The following is an 18,606-nucleotide window of genomic DNA, read 5'->3' as shown; positions in this document are numbered from 1 at the left end:
AAGATTGAGATAAATTAAACGTATGATACGTTAATCATCTTCGTACTAATCATTTCTTTCCTTTAACTAGATGTCACTAGATTCCTAATACCAACAAAATATTATAACTATTCCTTACCATTTCCTGCGCCAGCCGAGCGATCTCCTTAGCAGCTTCCACCATTCTCGTTTGATAATCCACGTAGGAATCCACTGTATCGATCGTAGACATTCTGTGATCTTCCAATCTAACCATGGCTCGAGAAATAGCGTCAATTAGCCCAGTAACAATTCCATAAGATGTCGAAATTGTCTCCAAAGTGTTTTGTAATTCCTGCAGCGCATCTTTCATGGATTCCACTGTCTCGTCAACTTCAGTGTGCAGATTAACTGCCTTCGGATTACCACCAGATTCTTTTGTCACGCAGACAAGCTGTAGAGCAGACTCGGTGACGGTTTTCGTCTGATCCAATAGCACTATCTGTTGTTTCGAGTGCACCATGTTTGAAGCAGCACCGATAGCACCAGAAACTAGAGGCTCGCAGTACAAAGCAATCTGATTGACGGCATGTCCTACGTTTTCAGCCTCGTATTTGGCAGCTGTTCGAAGAGGTTCCAATTTTTCTCGTAACTCGCTAGCACTGGTCTCCATCTGATCCGTGAATCCTTGCATCGTATTCTCTTTTCGTGAAACCAGTGCCTGTGAAACAGCACTGAAAGACGCGGCATTTAGTTCTCGAATTCTAGCTGATAGTTTCTCGATCGCAACGTCGCATTCCTTCTGTCCAGGTGCTTTGTCGCGGATGGAAGCAACTAGAGACTTGATCGAATCACTCACGCTTTTGCTATGATTTGCCAATAATTGCCAAGTTGGAGGGTCTTTTGGACTGACAGCGAGACTCTTGGCGGCTCGCACCATCGCGCAAGAACCATCGATAATAGCTTTACCGGCGCTAGTTATTGGCTCTTGGGCAGCTCTAGCTGTGACGGATATCTTGGCAGGCTGACTAGCGAATTCTGGAGATCCAGCAAACGTACACAGGTTGTCAACTGCTTCCAAAAGTGGCCTGGTAGCCTCTGCACACTTTGCCTTGTTAGCCTCAGAATAATTCTGATCCAGCGCCTTGATTTCTTTTACCAGGACTGATGTGGAATTTGCAACATCCTTGGCTGACTGAACGAAGTGACGTTTGGCAACAGGATTGCTGGTTTTGTTCGATGCTTCGCGACAAGCATTGCAGAGAGCACTCGTATACTTTGCTATCATGGTAGCAGCTGAAAGGACTTGTTGTTCGGTACTTGTAGGATTTCCAAGACTTTGACAGCCGGTATGAATGGCCTGTGCAGCTCTGAGGAACTGAGCTTGGTCTAGCAAACCTGGTTTTCCAGCCACCGATGTTGGATCGCTTACACCAGCTAGATAAGCAGCCTGAGCTGCTGCTTCTATCAGTCCGCAGATCGACAAAGAGACCCCTCTAACTGCCACCGAGAATTGTTCGTGCTCTGATTTCTTTGCGTGGTTAGCTATGCCCGTCATTCCGTCGCCAAGGCTCTTGCTCTTCTCCATCACGGTTTCTAGACATTCGAAGTAGCTCGCGTCAGAGATTGGTTGGCTAGGATTATCGAGGAGCGATCTCATCGATTGGATGTTTCTGATAGCGTTGTCACACTCGTTTTGTCCAGGCGCAGCCGAGGTACAGACATCGACGAGATAGTTGATGGAATCTGTGACGGCTCGTGCAGCTGCCGATAATTGATTCTTCGCGTTTGGAGCACCCGGATCGGCTGCTACGGATTTAGCAGTACCCAGAAGCTTGCTGGATGTCATGCTGACGTTTTTCAAAGAAACCACCATCTGACTTCGAGTCTCGATAGCTGTTTGACCGGCCATTTCCATGCCGACACCCAACAGATCTCCAAAAGCGTTGGTGAATTGTTTGGAAGAATTAGCTAACTGCACTGGAGAGCGTACTGACGACACCACGTTTGAAGAAGCATCGTTCAAATTCGCAGCTGCGTTGTTTAGATCGCTTTGCAATTGTCTGTAAAGAAACGATTGGTTGCCTGCATGATAATGAAGTAAAAATTTGGAGCATAACCTTAGTTCTTATAAATAATATTATACGATTATTATTTAAATTAACAAAGAAACTATAATACATGTATAAGCAATGCGTAAGTACGATGAAATGTAGCATTTTACGTTGTTCACATATAATATTTTATTTTATATTCAGCATAAAATTTAAAGTTACATACATCTTTAGTATGCTAAATGCTTAACGCTATGACAATTTATCGTTGGTCGTTATCTCGAAAGATTCAAAGTGTGTCAATGAATAATAAGCAGTAAGTAAAATGAGGCAAATGAAAAGGTAAATATCAGTGTGCCATTTGATAACAAGCCTCTTATCAGTGAAAAGAGATATACATACCCATAACTCTTATTGGTTTGTGGGAACTCGTTCATGCTGAGGACCTGAGTCATATCTTCGATATTTTTAATTGCATCGTCTACGTCTCTTTGTCCAGGTAAGCAAGACACACATTTATTCAGCGCATTCGATACATCCTTGGCAACTGCAGCCAGATTAGCTTCGTTCTCTACACTATCAGCGTTCTTCAGAGCTCTTCGAGCTTCTTTGACCAGTCTCAACGACTTTAGAATAACATCATCGGCAGTCGTCAAGATTTTCTTTTGCGTATCAGGTTGATGCGAAGTAGCAGCCACTCCGCGAACAGCATAAGTTAAATCTTTAAGGGCAGACGCTGTCTTTCGAGCTGCGCTTCCAGTGTAATTCTCATTTCCTTGCTTAGCAGCGGATAGAAGCTGAGCCATAGCGAATCCGACGTTTTTCGAGGTAGCACCTAGTCGGAGAGCAGTGGACTCTGGTGTCTCGTCGGGTAAAGGTCTTAGAGAAGCAGCTTCCACGGCATTGTAGAACTCTCTTAACTCGTCTTTCAAACTGTTTATCAATTCTTCGGCTGCATCTAATTCCAGACCGCCGCATGCTTCCCTGGCTCGCGTTTTAACTTCAGTGGCAGCGGCATTTAGCTCCTTCAGAAGAGTCTCGTCGCTACAGGTTTCATTGCAGACTTCCAAGAGACCTTCGACCGCCTTTGTCACTTCACGAACTGCGTTCATCAGCTGCGTCTGACAAGCTGGAGAGTGCAAAGTTGGAGCTACGACCTTTGCACAGGCAACTAATTGCGATGTGGCCAATGCGCACTGGGTGGCGGCTGAGATTACACGATTTTGAGTCGCTGAATCCTCACAAGTGGCTGCGATATTCTTTGCTTTGAGCACCAGAGCGGCAGTTGAATTGGCTACGGCCTTAGCTAGTGCCAATAGCATGTCCTGGAGTTCTCGATTCGAGTCATTTTCCTCTCCTATCGTTGTCAACACCTGGTGAGATGCCTCGCCAACGCGGGATGCGGCGTTCAGCAAGTTCTGTCTCGGCTGGAGTAAGTTAAAGTTTAATAAATAAAGATATTAAGCGATATTAAGTATATCGGTGAAAAAGACAAAGTAAATCGCAGGCAAAATAGTCACGAATAAATTATTTTCTATTCTTTGGTGAAATGGCTTTAGCATCTATCTTGTTACCAAGTTATTCGTTCACTCAACATAAGAAAAAAGAAACATTTTGTTCATTTTCATCCTAAATGAAAGAAAAACTAATTTGCATTGCTTGCAATGAAAAAATTCATCAAATTATGTCAAAGTATCCCGAAAAAGCTGCAAGTTAACACTGTGCGTAACATTTTAAATAAACCACGTATATAAGAATATTTAACGAATGTAAAGAAAAGTGAGAACCGTAATAATTTGCAACATTCTATAACTTTCTCTGATATTTGTGCTTACGTATCGTTCGGAGGAAGAAAGCGCTACGTAGGAAGGCTGCACAAAAAGGTAGAGTTTAAGATAAAAAATCTTCAAAATTAATGAATCGGACATCGAAAGTTATTATTAATGTATAATAGTTTCCGCCGCTGTTAAATACTTTAAAATCTGCTGTAAAATCTCCGCGAATCTAATCCAAATTGTGATCACGTACGAGTCAATGATACTACGTACTCGTAGTTAAGAGTTAATACATTTTTCCTAATATCAAAGAAATCCATACGAATATCCCAGCATTTTTCACAAGAATACCAAGAATACCATACCTCTTTAGTTTCAGGTTCGGTAGCTTTGAGCAAGTCGGAGAAGGCGGAGCACAGCTTCCTTGCTGCATCCAGCAGTTTGTCTCCCGAAGAGTCGTCATCCATCAGGGCGGCGATCATTCTGACGCCTTTCGTCATCTCCGGCAAATTGGTTGCGATCGTTGTGATAGCTGCACCTACCGCTGTGTGATCCACGTCGTCGGCTGGACCGGATGTCAAAGTGACCACCTGAGCTGTCGCGGCGTTCATCGCCGCGATCTGAGAGCCAACGTTCTGTTTGTGCGTATCGATCGTCTGTTCGATCCATTTCAACGAGGCCGGATCGTTGCCCAGTTCTGGAAGCTGAGCCTTGCAGGACAGTTCCGTCTCCGCGATGTGGATCACCTCGTGACCAGCGGTGATAGTCGACAGTAAGGCACGTTGTGGTTCGGACAGGACGGATGTGACCTTGGTTTGTTGCACCTGGTTGCGGTTAGACTTACATTAACTCAAGAATCGGTCGATGGATAAACGGACGGATGCGTGTTGTACCGACGTATCCTGATCGAGGTGATTTGAAGGCGCTCCGTCTTCTCAGCGAATCTTTTCACGCCTTCAAATTGCCCATTCAAATTGATTACTACTAAATAATCGTTCCTCAATGACGGGTGTACAAATAAAGAATGCATATGTTGAATAAAAATTCTTACGATACAGAATTCACCAATAAACTAGGTAAATTCAATCCAAGTACTTTTATATCTCCGTGAAGTTTAATATATTTTAGTCACGAAAATGAAACTTAATGAAATTAAGAATTGGAACGACGTAACAGAAATTTACTTAAATGCCAATCACATATAACAAAAAGTTTTATCATCGAGTACCTACTCTGTGTCCGCAATAGAAGGCGCCTAGCATGAAAACAAATTTAACCGTCAATTAGTTTTACGCAATTGCTTCGGTATGCAACGAAATTGTTTTATTATATTGATGTTGAACTTAAATATACCGTTGATATTCGCTGCGATCCATACAATAATGGTACTACTAACTAATGCCATAACAAAGCAGTTCAACAGCTCTCGCTCAAGCGAATGATCAGTGTTATTCTACAGAAAATTTATATAGAGAGATATGGACAGGAATAATCTTGAATATATTTTAATTTCGGTCAGGAAACATTGAAAATTCAACGTGAGCAGGAGCTTATTCCTTTGATAAATCTTACCATCGGTGGAGCGTGAGCGATGTTCACCTGGCCGCTGACAGTCGTGTATTGAGCACCGCCCATGTGCCCGGTCCCATATGGTCGAGCCCCTACAAACCGTATCATGCAACTATCCGAATGATATTTACAGAGATCGATCCACGGGATCGATTGATCATCCGATAGGGAAGCTTGAATACGCAAACAGATCTGCTCCATGAATTGCGAAGCAAGAGCATTTCTCACGAATAAGCGTCAAATATTTCGTTTAGTACATACAAAATAAAGGGTCCAAGATTTAAAAAAATGAAAATGCGACTTTTAAAAAATGTATAGGTATGTACAAAACAATTATACAAAAAGGAAATCATCCAAAGAATAACGAATGACTAAATAAAAATACAAAAATGTATAGATATATACAAAATTATTGTAAAAGACCGTGGAGACATTCGTGCAAAGACTTCTAGAGCTTCTGCATCTTTTCTCACCGCTTTGACAGTTTGGGAAGAACAGAGTTTAATCGAAGCCACACGACATGTGTACATTTTTCGATAACTGGTCTATCTATTTATGTATAGAAAATAGCTGAATAAACAGTACGATAAAATTTACTTCTTTACAGCTTCCAAATAACCAACTGACTTTAAATAGAAATAATTTTCTTTGGAGCAAAAATCAGTTTCTTAGGCTAGCGCGCAAGGTACGACGTATTATTTGGCATCGTATAAATCGTTGGATAATCGCGCCAAAATACAGTGTCCTGTTTCTGATTCGTTGAAGATTATTCATGAAATCTTAATACATATTTTTCTCTCAGCTTCTTCGATAAAACGGAATTGCGTATTAATATATTTTAAAGTTTAGGGATGATACGAGACACTGATTTTAAGGTTCACGAAATTAGGAAAAATTTCTGAAAATTCTTACCGTCTGCACCGGTTCTCATAACCGCAGGTATGGCGACTGACACAGCTTCCACGTTTCCTTTGCCGACGTTGCTCGTTTCGTGTTGCATGATCGTTGCTCTGTAAAAACATACCGCGTGTTTACTGGAAACAATACACATCCAACATAGTCAGGAAATTTACTTCAAATATTTCTCTCTATTTTTCGCTTCCATATAACTTCTTTGCTTTTTGTTCAAAAACTCTTCCACAATATCACTTTGTCATCCACGATAACAAAAAGAAGAAAAGACACACACAAAAAAAAAAAGAAACCGCCGCGTCTCTCTTCGCTACGAAAAATCGATATTCAATAAACGATATTGGATAATCGAGATTGGCAAAGTGAGTCTTGACCTATCAGCTTCGATAATTCCCCTAATAAACAATCCATCGTCGTTTCATTCAACGGAATTAGTACTTGTATTAAAAATTAATACGTATGTTGTAATACTTACTTCAATGGCGATACACTATCTTCAACCATCGTTGAGCCTTCGTCTCCTTCGATACCAAAGTGATCTTTAGCTTTTTGCTTCTTAAGAATGATATCGATATAGCCAGAGATTAGCTGAAGTATCTGTTCCGCTTCTGTAGTCTGTACGCTGTAATATTGGTCAGAATAATCGCCAAAGTCGAGCGTGAACGTGTTCGGAGAGGCTCCCCAACGTCGGACGGTAGTCAACGGCCAAGTTTTTAAGATTTCTTTCGTTTTTTCATCGAGTCGCAAGACGGAGTCTTTGGTGACGCCGAGCAAACGAGGCACCAATTTGTTCTTTCCCTTCATTTTCTCTTTCACCAAGAAGAACGTGACGCCGTAAGTACTCAAAGATCTTGCCGTTTTCGTATACAACACTTTGGCGTCCAGTTCTGAGAGACCGATGTGCTTCTTGTGCTCTGCAAAAATTTTCTTCTCGATACCCTTCACCTTCAAGTAGGACTGCGGCAAAAATTCCTTGAGGCTACGGGATAAGATTGAAAAATCTTGATTAGGTATTATTTCGAAGGATCTTCTACAGAATTTTTGTAACCTTTTACACGAATGAAGTAATAGATTGTTGAACAGGCGCGTAATATTATTTCTCCAAGTATCGTCGTTCAAAAATTGAACAAAAATAGCTCAAAAATGTTGTCATTTATTTAAAGAAAGAAAAAGAAAAATTCATCTTTGCAATTCTGAATCTTTTCGCGTTGTTTACTGTACCGATGTTCTTATCCTAATTGCATCAGATTTCTCGTACAGTTATTGTTAAAAATATCGCAATAAGTGGAAACGGAAGAAATCAATATTTCTTATCTGAGAAAGCTTACTCGAGAAAGCCTGGCTTGTGCTTGTCTTCCTTGTGATCACCGAACTGGATCTGGCATTGTATTCCAGCGAAAATACAAGCTTTTTCCTGAGTAACCGGATGCGTGCCATCTAGAATTGCGTCTCTTGCTTGAACGTACAAAAGAGATAATTGCACCGGATCTCGACTGTCGATATTTTGATCTGAGAAGAAGAACTTTCTCCGCAGCAGCACCGTTTCTGACTCGTCTATTCCTTGCTCCCGTAAAGTCTTACTGGGATCTATCCAGTTTACTGGAAGAACAAAATGACATTTCATCACGCCATGAAAATCTATGATTTGTAGATTGATTGGAAATCTTTACCAAAAAGAAAATATATATATTTAACCTTAATTCTCATTGCGCGAAGATTATATTTTTCGCATGTATGAGAGGATCAAACTAAGGTTGCCGTCTATATCACCACTAAAGTAGGATAGTTCTGCTATTAAAAAAGACGTCAACGTCTACGAACGCATCGGCAACAACGAAATACCCGGTCGCTCGTACAACACTTTCTTTTCACGCGTTTCTCCACAAACATTAAATTCCTCGTTTCCGTAAGTTTAATAAGTCCGAATTTTTATCGCGGCTAGATCGAGGCTCGCTGCTCACCTTCGTCGTCGGTTTTAAGCTTCTTCCTTAACTGATCCATCTTCGCGTCCCGCTCGCCTTTCTCCTCTTTTCTCCTCTTGAGCGTGAGGGTGCCGAAATTACCCGGCTTCTGGTTCTCAGTCTCCTCGTCGGCCAGCTCGCGCACCAACGAGTACTCATCGTGGTTCGTGATGCCTATCTTCGTACAAATTACTACCATGAGATTGGCGACGGGCTGACTGTCATCCACCAACAACGTCTTCAGCGTTCCATCCAACATGCGCACTCGAAGGGTCCGCAGTTTACGCCGGTACTCGAGAAGATCGCCGTTCCTCAGAATGTAATAATCGAGATTCCGGCCCGGCTCTAGCCAAACCCCCTTCTTCACATCCTCGTCGGCAAGGAATAATCCGTAGTCCTTCGCTGTCGATGCAAGAGGAAAACGCGCGGTCATTATCATCGTGCTACACGGTTATGCATGGAATTCTCCCGGACTCGTTAGCTTTTAGACGAGCTTTTTCCCTTCGTTATTGAGTTTTCCTTTGTTTCTATTTAGAATTTAGTTCCTCGACTATTTGCTAGGGATTCCGGAAGGATTTTCGTGGGTTTGTGCCTCGAACTGGCTAATAGAGATTAAGAAGTTGGCGGTTTAGTGGGTTAGGTGTTTTATTTTTTGGCAAAGTTTGAGAATTGTAGGAGCAGTTTCTCGCGACAAGCGATAGAGACAGCCAAGTAGAATTGCGAGGGCTGTTTGTGGAAAAGACAGAATCTTCGACGCGATTAACTTGATAAAAATCGTTTTTCTTAGTCAGCAATTTTGTCGTTAACGCTAACATCCATACGTAAAGAATATCGTCGAAAAAATAAAGAGGACAGAAGGGAAGAGCTAAATGCAAATTCGTTTGTTCGTTAGTACAGCATCGTAGGATATTGCAGGTGCAAGTAGGAGCTTACGTTGGCCCATGTTACCCGCTTCAGCGAGTTTCTCTCTGATAATACGGCAAGCGTCGTAAATGGATGTGCTCGGGTCGAATTGCATCATCTTCGTGGCGTTTTTCTCCGGGATGGAGATACGCAAGGATAGGGTGGCCATTGCGGCTGCCTCGGATGATCTGTGTGCGCGAAAACCACCGGAATCACACGACTGAAACACAAAAATAAAGTCGATTAGTTAGCATGATTTCTATCTTCTACTTTTTTCTCTTTCTTTTCTTCGAATATATAAACGACGCAAGTCGTTCACTTGAAATAAACAGAAATGCAATTTTTAGCCCTGTTGGAAACAGGTTCTTATATCTTCTTCTTATATCGGTTGCAATTTCGATTCAATTGTAAAATGAAAAGAATTCGTCATTCTGTCGAGTTTTTGTGGTTCTAATGATACAGCTAACGTTGAAAGACAAAGTACATTGATCCGGTAGATGCACGTCTGTCGTGTTTGTTCGCAATTACTGGAACTAGTATTAAACAAGAAACATGCAGCGCTTGATCGTCGAACGATTCACGGTATTACGAAGAACATAAAGTACTACGGGAATATGCGATTTCTAGTTTACCGAATCAAGTGCAACAAGTTGCAAGAGGGCGAGCATTGTGCTTGCTCGCGGGTCACCGTTCTAACCATTCGCGTAATTGCACATTATCATAAAACAACGGATAGTTCTTGCTTGTTGTACGCGAATATATTTTCTCTCTCTCTCTCTCGTTAATTTCCCCTTTTTACACCGAAGAGTTCCAATGTAATAATCGCGAATGATGAGACAATTTGGATGTACAACTAGGTCGATTTACGAAGAGTAACTTAATCCTTCGCTTTATAATTGCTTCAAGAAATCGTTAAATTCACTACTTCTGTTGGAAACGAAACAACTAAATATATCAAATTATGATAAAAATAAAATAACTCTTGACTGGGATATTACCGTTTAATTACCTACTTACATTCGACGATGTCAATCGATCGAAAGAGTATTCATATTTACGAGTATGGAAAAGTATCTTTTGCAGCTGATTGCTGAATAAGAAGAAGATAAGAGAGAGAGAGAGAGAGAGAGAAATTTTCAAGCCCTGCGTTCCATCGTTTTGTATCGGTTTTCTGGGAAACCTAACAGAGCAACGGATTAAAAATGTCCCGCTATCGTATGAAAGAGGAAGCAACCGTGGGACTTCTGTCTATATATTGATCTACCGAGGTATGGTACATTTGCCATAGAATTTGCCACAGGGTGCAGTGTGGGATCCAGCACGGGCGTAGAACCCACCCCACGTCACGGTATTCGGCTAATAAAAATAAATTGTCACCGGCTCCGGGCTAATTAAATCGATTCCAGGATACGAATCTTTCTCATCTACTCCCCATGGAGAGAAATACCACCCGCCATGCTCTGTTTGCATCAACAAATTACCAATAATCCCCGTACATTTGTCGAATAAATCACATTGATGAAACAGACTTCGATACTTTACGCTCCTTGCTGAGAACCCTTTTAATCGTCCAATTTAATTGTCAGAAACGTTGAAATAAATAGATTAAAAAATGAATAAAAGTTGGCCACATTTTATGTCTCGATATTTTAGCGGAAATTTCCTAATGTAAAATTCCATTTTGTCGAATATTGCATTCTTGACTGAAAGAAAATTTCTATGCCTCTATGAAAAATATTTCACACGAGAATGAAAAGACCGTCGACAGTCTTGGTTATGTTAATTGGAAAGTTGATTAATTACGAAGTTCCGTCATGATGAAATAGTTGGGCCCAACGTAAGGGAACGTAAGGCTACTTCCCGCAGACCGAGAACTCTACTAACAAAAACTAATAGATCTAGGAATTTAATAGCAAGAAGGGACATTCTGCATATCCTGAATTCTACATTGATTCCATCAACTTCCTAAGAAGAGGACATTTTTCTAAAAATCTTCCTAAAGTTCACCCCAGACGTAAGATACGAAAATCTCAAAGATTCAAAGCTTATAAAATAAACGAGAAATTACGATATTCTGTTTAGAACCGTGAATCGAGAATTTCTGAAAGAAGAACGCATTGTCCGTAGACTATCGCGACACACGGTATATTATCAGGATCTAAACGAGCAGAGGCCGCCAATTATAGGCTGTTTCGTTCGTTTACTCGACTTCTTTTTTTTTATATCCATCTCGATGGCAGAGCAGGGGGGTGGTCCATGCGCATAAATTCGTTGCAAGTACACCCTACGCCAATGTGAACTTCCACCCTTAGAGGTTGCCAGGCAACGCCGGTCTCTGACTGTGTCAAACTCAAGCACAACCATCCCAGACCATCCCTTCTTACGAGTCCATCCCCTCGACTCTCGCCCCCCTGTTCCTCTCTCTTTTCATTTTCTCTTCTCCATTTTCCTTACTTCGCCACTGTACATCGGCCTCTCTTGTTTACTCTTTTCCTCCTCGGTTACCGTATTTCTATCTTTACACCTATCACTGTACAACTTTTATACATTCTTCCTCTTTTCTTTCCCGTTTCGTTATTTCTTTCCTCTTTCCCGTGAATCTAATTTTCCGTTCTTGTCCTCTTATTTCGTTTCTTTTTCTTCGCTTTCTTATTTGCTCCTTTGTTTCTTATCTTTATTTCTTCCTCTACTTTTTCCCTCGGTTTTAGTTAGATCGTTGGCGTTATTGTCTCTCCGGTGTCTCGTTTTCTACTATTCTCGGCGCAGCGCTTTCTTTGTTATCTCTTTATCGGCTTTCAACGATGCTCTCATTCCTTTTTCACTTTTTGATTCGTTTCTCTTTCATGCTTTATCTCCTCTTATTATCCTCGCTTTCCTGCTTGCTAGTTTCTTCTTTGTCACTACTATTGCCGTTTTATTACCAACCCTTTTTGGTTCTACGCTTTTTCCAATTTCTATATTACTCTTTCGCATGCAAATCTCTCATCGGCATTTTTATTTCTCTAGCTCTTCCCTCTTCTCCCACTTTCATTCCATCCCTATTTTTCGTCCATTTCGTTACATTATTTTCACATTCATCCGTGTCACTATCTCGAACCTCTGCTTTCGCCCAATTTTATCGTTTTCGATTTTTACGCGTTTTCATATAGTTAGATACGATCAGTTCTAATGTAAGCAAAAAGAAGGACGTCGTGTTCAAATTCACGACAGCGGCTGCAATTAACATCAAAGTGGAAAACATTTCCAAGGAAATATTATAATTCTCAGCGCCTCTTTATTCAACGGTATCTCAGAACTTGGAACATGATCTTGTTTTATAGCTACTTCTCCAGTCCGTTAACCGTTGTAAATGGAATCAAATTATAGCCAAGGAGTTCAACTCCGAATTCGTGTTAAAAATTCTCTGAAGAATGACTTTGAATAATTTTACGCATTTATACCAAAAAGAAAGGAACAACTAACTAAATTCAATAACGTAAAATCCACCGTAACGTCATTTTCCAGGTAAACTAGAGTATGAATTGATATTATTACTAAACGTAAACGAATAAACGTTGTTGAATTTAGAAGTGGGTGGTTAAAAATGATTCGAGCGATGAATAAACTGTCGGTATTACACCAGCAACGAATCTGCTTTGATAATCGTGCAAGTTTCCACGAAACTTTGTCTCGAGTTCGCTTTAAAACAGCCGCCTAATAATGTATGCAATGATACTGTACAATTGCTTGACTAATAATTTCGTTTAACGTTATCTTTAAACGAGTTCAGTCGTTCGGTATTCACGAGAGTCGTAAGTAAGAACAAAAGCAAGATATTTCGCTGAATGTTTCTCAAATCGGTAAAAATTGGTCTCTGAAGTATTTAAGAATCTCGTTCTTTTTCGATCGAACGTTTTTTGGCTCAAAAGGAAAGAGAGCTCGAACGATACATCTATATGAAACAATCGAAATTTTGCAAGAGATCCGATTCGTCGTTTACAAAGTTACTCGCTCGACCGCGATACGTCACTTCCCAATTTCCATGGAATGTATTTAGAGGAATGACCTCATTACCTGTAATTAGGTCAACCGTATGAGTGCAACTATGCAACTGCGATGCGCTCCAACGTCGTTCGAATCGTTCTTTGAACGTTTCGACCTTCGTATCAAAAGCTATTACGCATGTTATTTTACGTATGTCTGAATTTCTTTGTACGTTAGATACCAAAAAGAATCTTCCACGCTCTAAAAATCTGTGATACAGTAATACATACATATATCGCGCGAATATCTACTTTTGAAGCTTCCAAACTTTCTGCATTTCGTGTTGCACACTTTTAGCGTCGGTATATAACCCAAAAATTCTACCAAGCGAGCTTCGAGACTTTTAAGTAGACCGTGTGAAACGGTCACGGTTCTACCCAAACGACCTTACGAATGAATATTTTACAGCCAGCTTGCAAAAAATTCTTCATAGGCTGAAACGCGTCGTTTCGTCGTTTAAGGAGTAGGTCGGTGGGATTTTTGTCCGTAAGCGAACAAAGAAACTAGCGATTTATTAAAAATTAGCAAAGATTCCAATGCTATGCGCAATGATAATAACGAAAGCCCGATAAAATTGCAAGTCAATCAGAGCAACGACTTGCTTTCGAATCACGAAACGAGTCCGTTAGCGCAGAACGCTTATAAGCTGGATATGGATGGCAATGGGTATCGAGGCTGACAACGATCAAGAGAGAAGGGAAACAAGGAGAAAATAAATAGGAAGCAATACGATCCGCGTGTTAACCGAAAGTGGATCGATCGCAGTCTCTAAATTTAGACGTCAGTGTCTTTCCACGGTGATGACGCTTGACGGCAACTAATTGAGGGTCCGTCGATTGCTACGAGGTAACGAAGACACGATTATGCACGCTCTACAAGATTCGGTAATCAGGAGTTCGGTTCTCTTAATGGATCCTGGCATACGTGCCAATCACGTGGTACCCCGCTGTTGATACAACGAGCATGAAAAATAATCTTTCGCTTAACTTCGCTTGTTTAAGCTCGGCTTTTCTTCATTGACTTCGTTCGAAACGACTAACAGAATACGTTCATATATTTCGGAACGATGACCAGTTAGTTAATCGATGAACGTGGACGACAGTAAGTTTGGATTTCCATGTAATTTTTCGATCGTTTACATGTTGTATTTTTGTATCGACGAGTTTAGAACATAAGCGGATTTGTTCGATAAATGCGGAATTACATAAATCTTTTGCGAGTAGAATAGAGCGATAAGATCGAATAAGAATAAGATTGATAAGTATATATCGATCGGCACGGTTAGATGGGAATTGCTACTAATTTCGGATGGATCAAAAACCAATATAGAGTCACAATGTTCTCCCTCTGTTTAGCACTAACTAGCGCGGGGGACTTCAGCGAAGTGCTCTTAACCGAACTCACTCGCCTCGTCTGTACGCGGTATTGGCTGGGATCCATGGGGAGAGGTGTAGCGATGTATAAGCCTTTGATTCCCATAGCTGACATAACGATGTACATAATCTGCGAAACTTCGTTAATTTCTATCTCTATCGATACAAAAACACGACAATTTATTTCGTACGATTTATTTCCTGTATCCACCATCGATGGATTTAATAATGTTAACGTTCGATCACACGAACGCGGGAAAAATCGAGTAAAACCTCTACCAAAATTCGCAGAATAATTTTCGCAGTGGAAAGCTCTGAATTTATTAGGCATCTATCAAAGCGGACCTCGAAGCACGTGGGAAGCAATATCGATGCGAAACCAAGGATCGAGGAACGATGTCGCGACACGAAGCGCAAAACCGAGTAACGGAAAGTGCAGTTCCGCCACCCGCGGAAGTTCGCGGAAGAAACAAGGAAGATTGTTTCGCTTTTCTCCTCGATCAAAAACCATCGAGATTGCGCAACCACTTACGGCCATTTACTTTCGATCGACACCGCGTTCTACTTGCAACGCTCTATTTTCGCCCATCTTCGAGCGTCGGAACCAAGCATCGTCAGCTTTTTTAACTCCATCGTCACTTCGTGAGCTTCGTCTTTTTCCAAAGCTATCCCACCCATTGCCACCCTCGTGTCACCTATCGAGCCACGTGGTTCAGACTATCCCCTTTTATCGCGTCCTCGGCACCCTTCGTCACGAACCAACTCGTCGCAACGTTTCGTGACGCGACCAGCGGCACACTGACATCAAATCAATTTATGCACGATTCTCGTTCAACTTCGAAATTGTTTCGGAAACTTCTCGAGACGTTTGAAAAATTTCTGCAACGATTTTGGCTGAACGTAGGAAAGATACCTATATTTCAATTACGTGTCTGTAACTCGAAATTCACATACCGATATACTTCTAAAGTTTATTTTATTTCTTGCTGTATTTTATTAATAATGGCGTTGTACTTTTACAAATAATCCATCAGCGCAATATCGAGACAATTTCATCTGGGCAAATATTGATTCCGCAACAATGTCCAATGGCATAGTTTTCCTTTGCACGTCCCGTCAGGAGTTGGTGAAGAACGACCTCGACCGTAACTACCAACTCTGTTACGAGCTGTTCGAATGACTTATTAACTTACACCCCGGGGAAAATCGACGCCCTACTGTTTCTTTTTTTTTTTTTTTTTCTTTTTTTAGAAACTTCCAGACGTCTTTGAAACGGTTGGACTTACTTCTTTCTCTCCCCAACTCTTTCGTCGGGTAAAATTCTCATCGACCTCTTACTTTCATTTTTTTTATTTCCTCTTTCTAACGTCGAATGGAAGCCTAACTTTAGGCAAAGCGGCAGGTACCTACCATCGTTAAAAATACTAACAGAAAGAAAGATAAATTAAAATAAACTGGAGAAAATATAAATAACTAAATTATTTCGAATACGAATGATTCCAGTTATTTCCGGTAAGAAAGCACATTCCGGTAAATACCGGAGATTAACATTTTTTAGTTATTTACAGATGTATTCGTGTAAATGAACGCGATCAAAGCGAAATTTACTTTCAGTTTGCAGCAATTCAAATGCAACGTGGCATATACTTTAATCGCGGCATTACGTATCAATTTAACGTCGTTACGTTAACAGCGAATATTCGACTTCATTGTCCTTTCGCTCCCTCAAAGGGAAGTTCAACCCTTTCGCTTAAATTCGATTCTATATGTAGCCAATTTCACCCATTAACCCTTCCAAGACTAAAGCTTCGCGATGTTACAGTTAGAAATGCCATTAAGGAGTCAGTCAGGCAGAGTAGATAATTATTAATTATTACGAATAAATTTTTGTGTATAACGTAGACTTGGATAATAACGAGTCTATCGACGTTCTTTGCAAACCCTGTTTCCCTTGCCAACCAAAGCACGTGAAGGTTCCCAGCCACGAGGCATCCATGTGTCACGGATGATCAAGAATCCCGATTATCTACCTCGACGATCGGTGCGACTGAATTTCGCGAATGGCGCAGCAGTAGCAACTACACAGCATTCAAGGTATCTAATTGGAAATTGGGCTACTCCTCTGATACCCAGGATCGTGGAATGTCGGCTGACGTGGACGTTGACTGTCTTCGTTTCCGGTGCAGGCTCCTCGTGTAAAGATAATTAACTATCCCTGCGAAGCTGCAGCACGGATTCACGTCTATTCTCCGCTGTGTCCTCTTTATCTCGCCCTTTCTCTCTCTCACACTATCGTGAAAAACCACCTGGAAATTCTGGCACGTTCGCTAAAACGATAGAAAAGGGAAAAAAGAGAAAGAGAGAGAGAGAGAGGAGGGGTAAAAGAGCAATTCGACCTCTATCGGACGGATCTTTGTAATATTCGATTCAATTCCACGCGTCCCGCGATGACAGCCGCCTGCTAAATATAATCATCGTTCGATTCGTATACGCCATTCGCGTATTTATCGCTGTCATCGTCCTAACGTAGTCTCGATCGACGATCGACTTGAATAAAGCGGACGATCAAAAACGGGGAATTCTTTACAAGGCATGTAAATAGAAAGATTGTCTCGTTTTGTGTTAAATTACATCGCGCGTTTTTTCCAATGGAGGACCGATTATTTACGAGTCTGATAATCCGGAACATTCATCGAGATTGTTTCGATATCGTGCCGGAAACGTTTGTAGAATTTGTTTGCGTAATTAGTAAGCAAATCTATTCGGTCGATTCTAATCAAACAGTAGACTATGTTCGATGATAACTTACATTTGGGGTAATTACATAGAAGAGGGTACTCCTCTTCGCCCATTCCAATGATTTTCAAAAATATGTTATCGAGAGAACTTTTCTTCTATACGTATAACCACGACTCGGCTTTAGCTTCCCAGGTATTCATACTTTTGCTACTTTTTATCTTAATGTGAGTTAGGTTCGGATTACCTTTATGTACGGACATGATGATATTATACGTATGTATATTCGTGGCTCTCGCATAGCTAAGCCGAGTTCCTTTCTTATCTCCCTGTGGTTCCAAATCGAAAGATGAGACGTATGAACCCATCGCGACACCAACATACCTATAATATCATCCAACCTAATCTACACCAAGATAAAAAATAGCAAAAGTAGGTATTTTTACGAATATCTTCGATACCTTGAAGAATGTTGACCTTAACGACAAATCTGAAGATCATTAAAATCGATGAGGTGTATCCTCTTCTATGTAATTATGTACCCAAATTTTAATCCACTACCTTGGACTCTATCGAGTATCGCGTATTCATCTTTTAAATTTCATCTATGCATTCAAGTGGGAATAAGTAAGTAACTGGAATAGGCTTTGAATATAGGAAAAAAGAAGTAAAATAGTAAAACAAGATCTGAGATATAATCGACGCCTTAACTTTCGTTACAAAGGGCATACATATATATTTTAAAATAGCTTAATGTTGTATAGATGTAATTAAGAAATGTGATTATGTAATCGAGAAAAAGTGCAAAAAGCTAGATGCTTTACGAGATGTTGCAACTACGGAACTTTCGTTATCTATCCGTTTTGACAATGTTCTTCCGCAAGATTGAATACGTTTCATACCATGTGACCAGCATGAAGCTATACCAGCACATAACGCACGAACTATGACTATGCGTCTTCGTATACAAGTATGACGAACAATGAACGATGCAACGAACAGTACTTCGACACATTTGGTATCGTCCCATCCATCAACTTCGGTATTTCTAATTCCCCTATCTTCGACGTATTCTAATAGTATCGTGTATTTTATTGGATTAACGTGTTTTTAAAAGAAATAATAAAATATTTCATTTGCAAAAAGATCCGATAATCGATATCCCACTTTTTATCTTTGTCTTATTTTTAAAAAGAAAAGAAAAGTTGGGAAGAAGAATTTGAAACATCGGATGATAAAGGCAATCGATTTATGCAAAAAGTGGCATGGTTCTGTTAGAGCGACGAATGCAATTGCACTTTGCAGCTGCACCACCGGACTAGCGAAAAAAGTACGATTATAG

At 40.7% G+C, this 18,606-nt stretch overlaps 1 protein-coding gene across 8 annotated transcripts in view; it reads right to left on the bottom strand.

Annotated features, from left to right (window-relative positions):
• The window catches only part of LOC126922793 (talin-1), a 48,002-nt gene that overhangs the window by 8,302 nt on the left and 21,094 nt on the right, over nt 1-18,606 (bottom strand). For 6 of the 8 annotated variants that reach the window (XM_050735654.1, XM_050735653.1, XM_050735660.1 and 3 more), the window contains 10 exons: nt 9,163-9,352; nt 8,230-8,631; nt 7,597-7,867; nt 6,744-7,247; nt 6,269-6,366; nt 5,360-5,448; nt 4,153-4,611; nt 3,848-3,883; nt 2,415-3,439; nt 119-2,021 (listed from right to left, as the gene is read on the bottom strand). In XM_050735654.1, coding sequence (XP_050591611.1) covers nt 119-2,021; nt 2,415-3,439; nt 3,848-3,883; nt 4,153-4,611; nt 5,360-5,448; nt 6,269-6,366; nt 6,744-7,247; nt 7,597-7,867; nt 8,230-8,631; nt 9,163-9,301 — 4,926 coding nt within the window. In that variant the 5' untranslated portion in view covers nt 9,302-9,352. Of the gene's footprint in view, nt 1-118; nt 2,022-2,414; nt 3,440-3,847; nt 3,884-4,152; nt 4,612-5,019; nt 5,043-5,359; nt 5,449-6,268; nt 6,367-6,743; nt 7,248-7,596; nt 7,868-8,229; nt 8,632-9,162; nt 9,353-18,606 lie in introns of all 8 variants that reach the window. The other 2 variants (XM_050735659.1, XM_050735658.1) reach the window with 2 other exon arrangements.

The sequence above is a fragment of the Bombus affinis genome, chromosome 12, assembly GCF_024516045.1.
Source record: "Bombus affinis isolate iyBomAffi1 chromosome 12, iyBomAffi1.2, whole genome shotgun sequence".
Classification (NCBI taxonomy): Eukaryota; Metazoa; Arthropoda; class Insecta; order Hymenoptera; family Apidae; genus Bombus; species Bombus affinis.
Note: the sequence above shows the minus strand (reverse complement) of the source record. Positions and strands in the feature narration are given on the sequence as shown.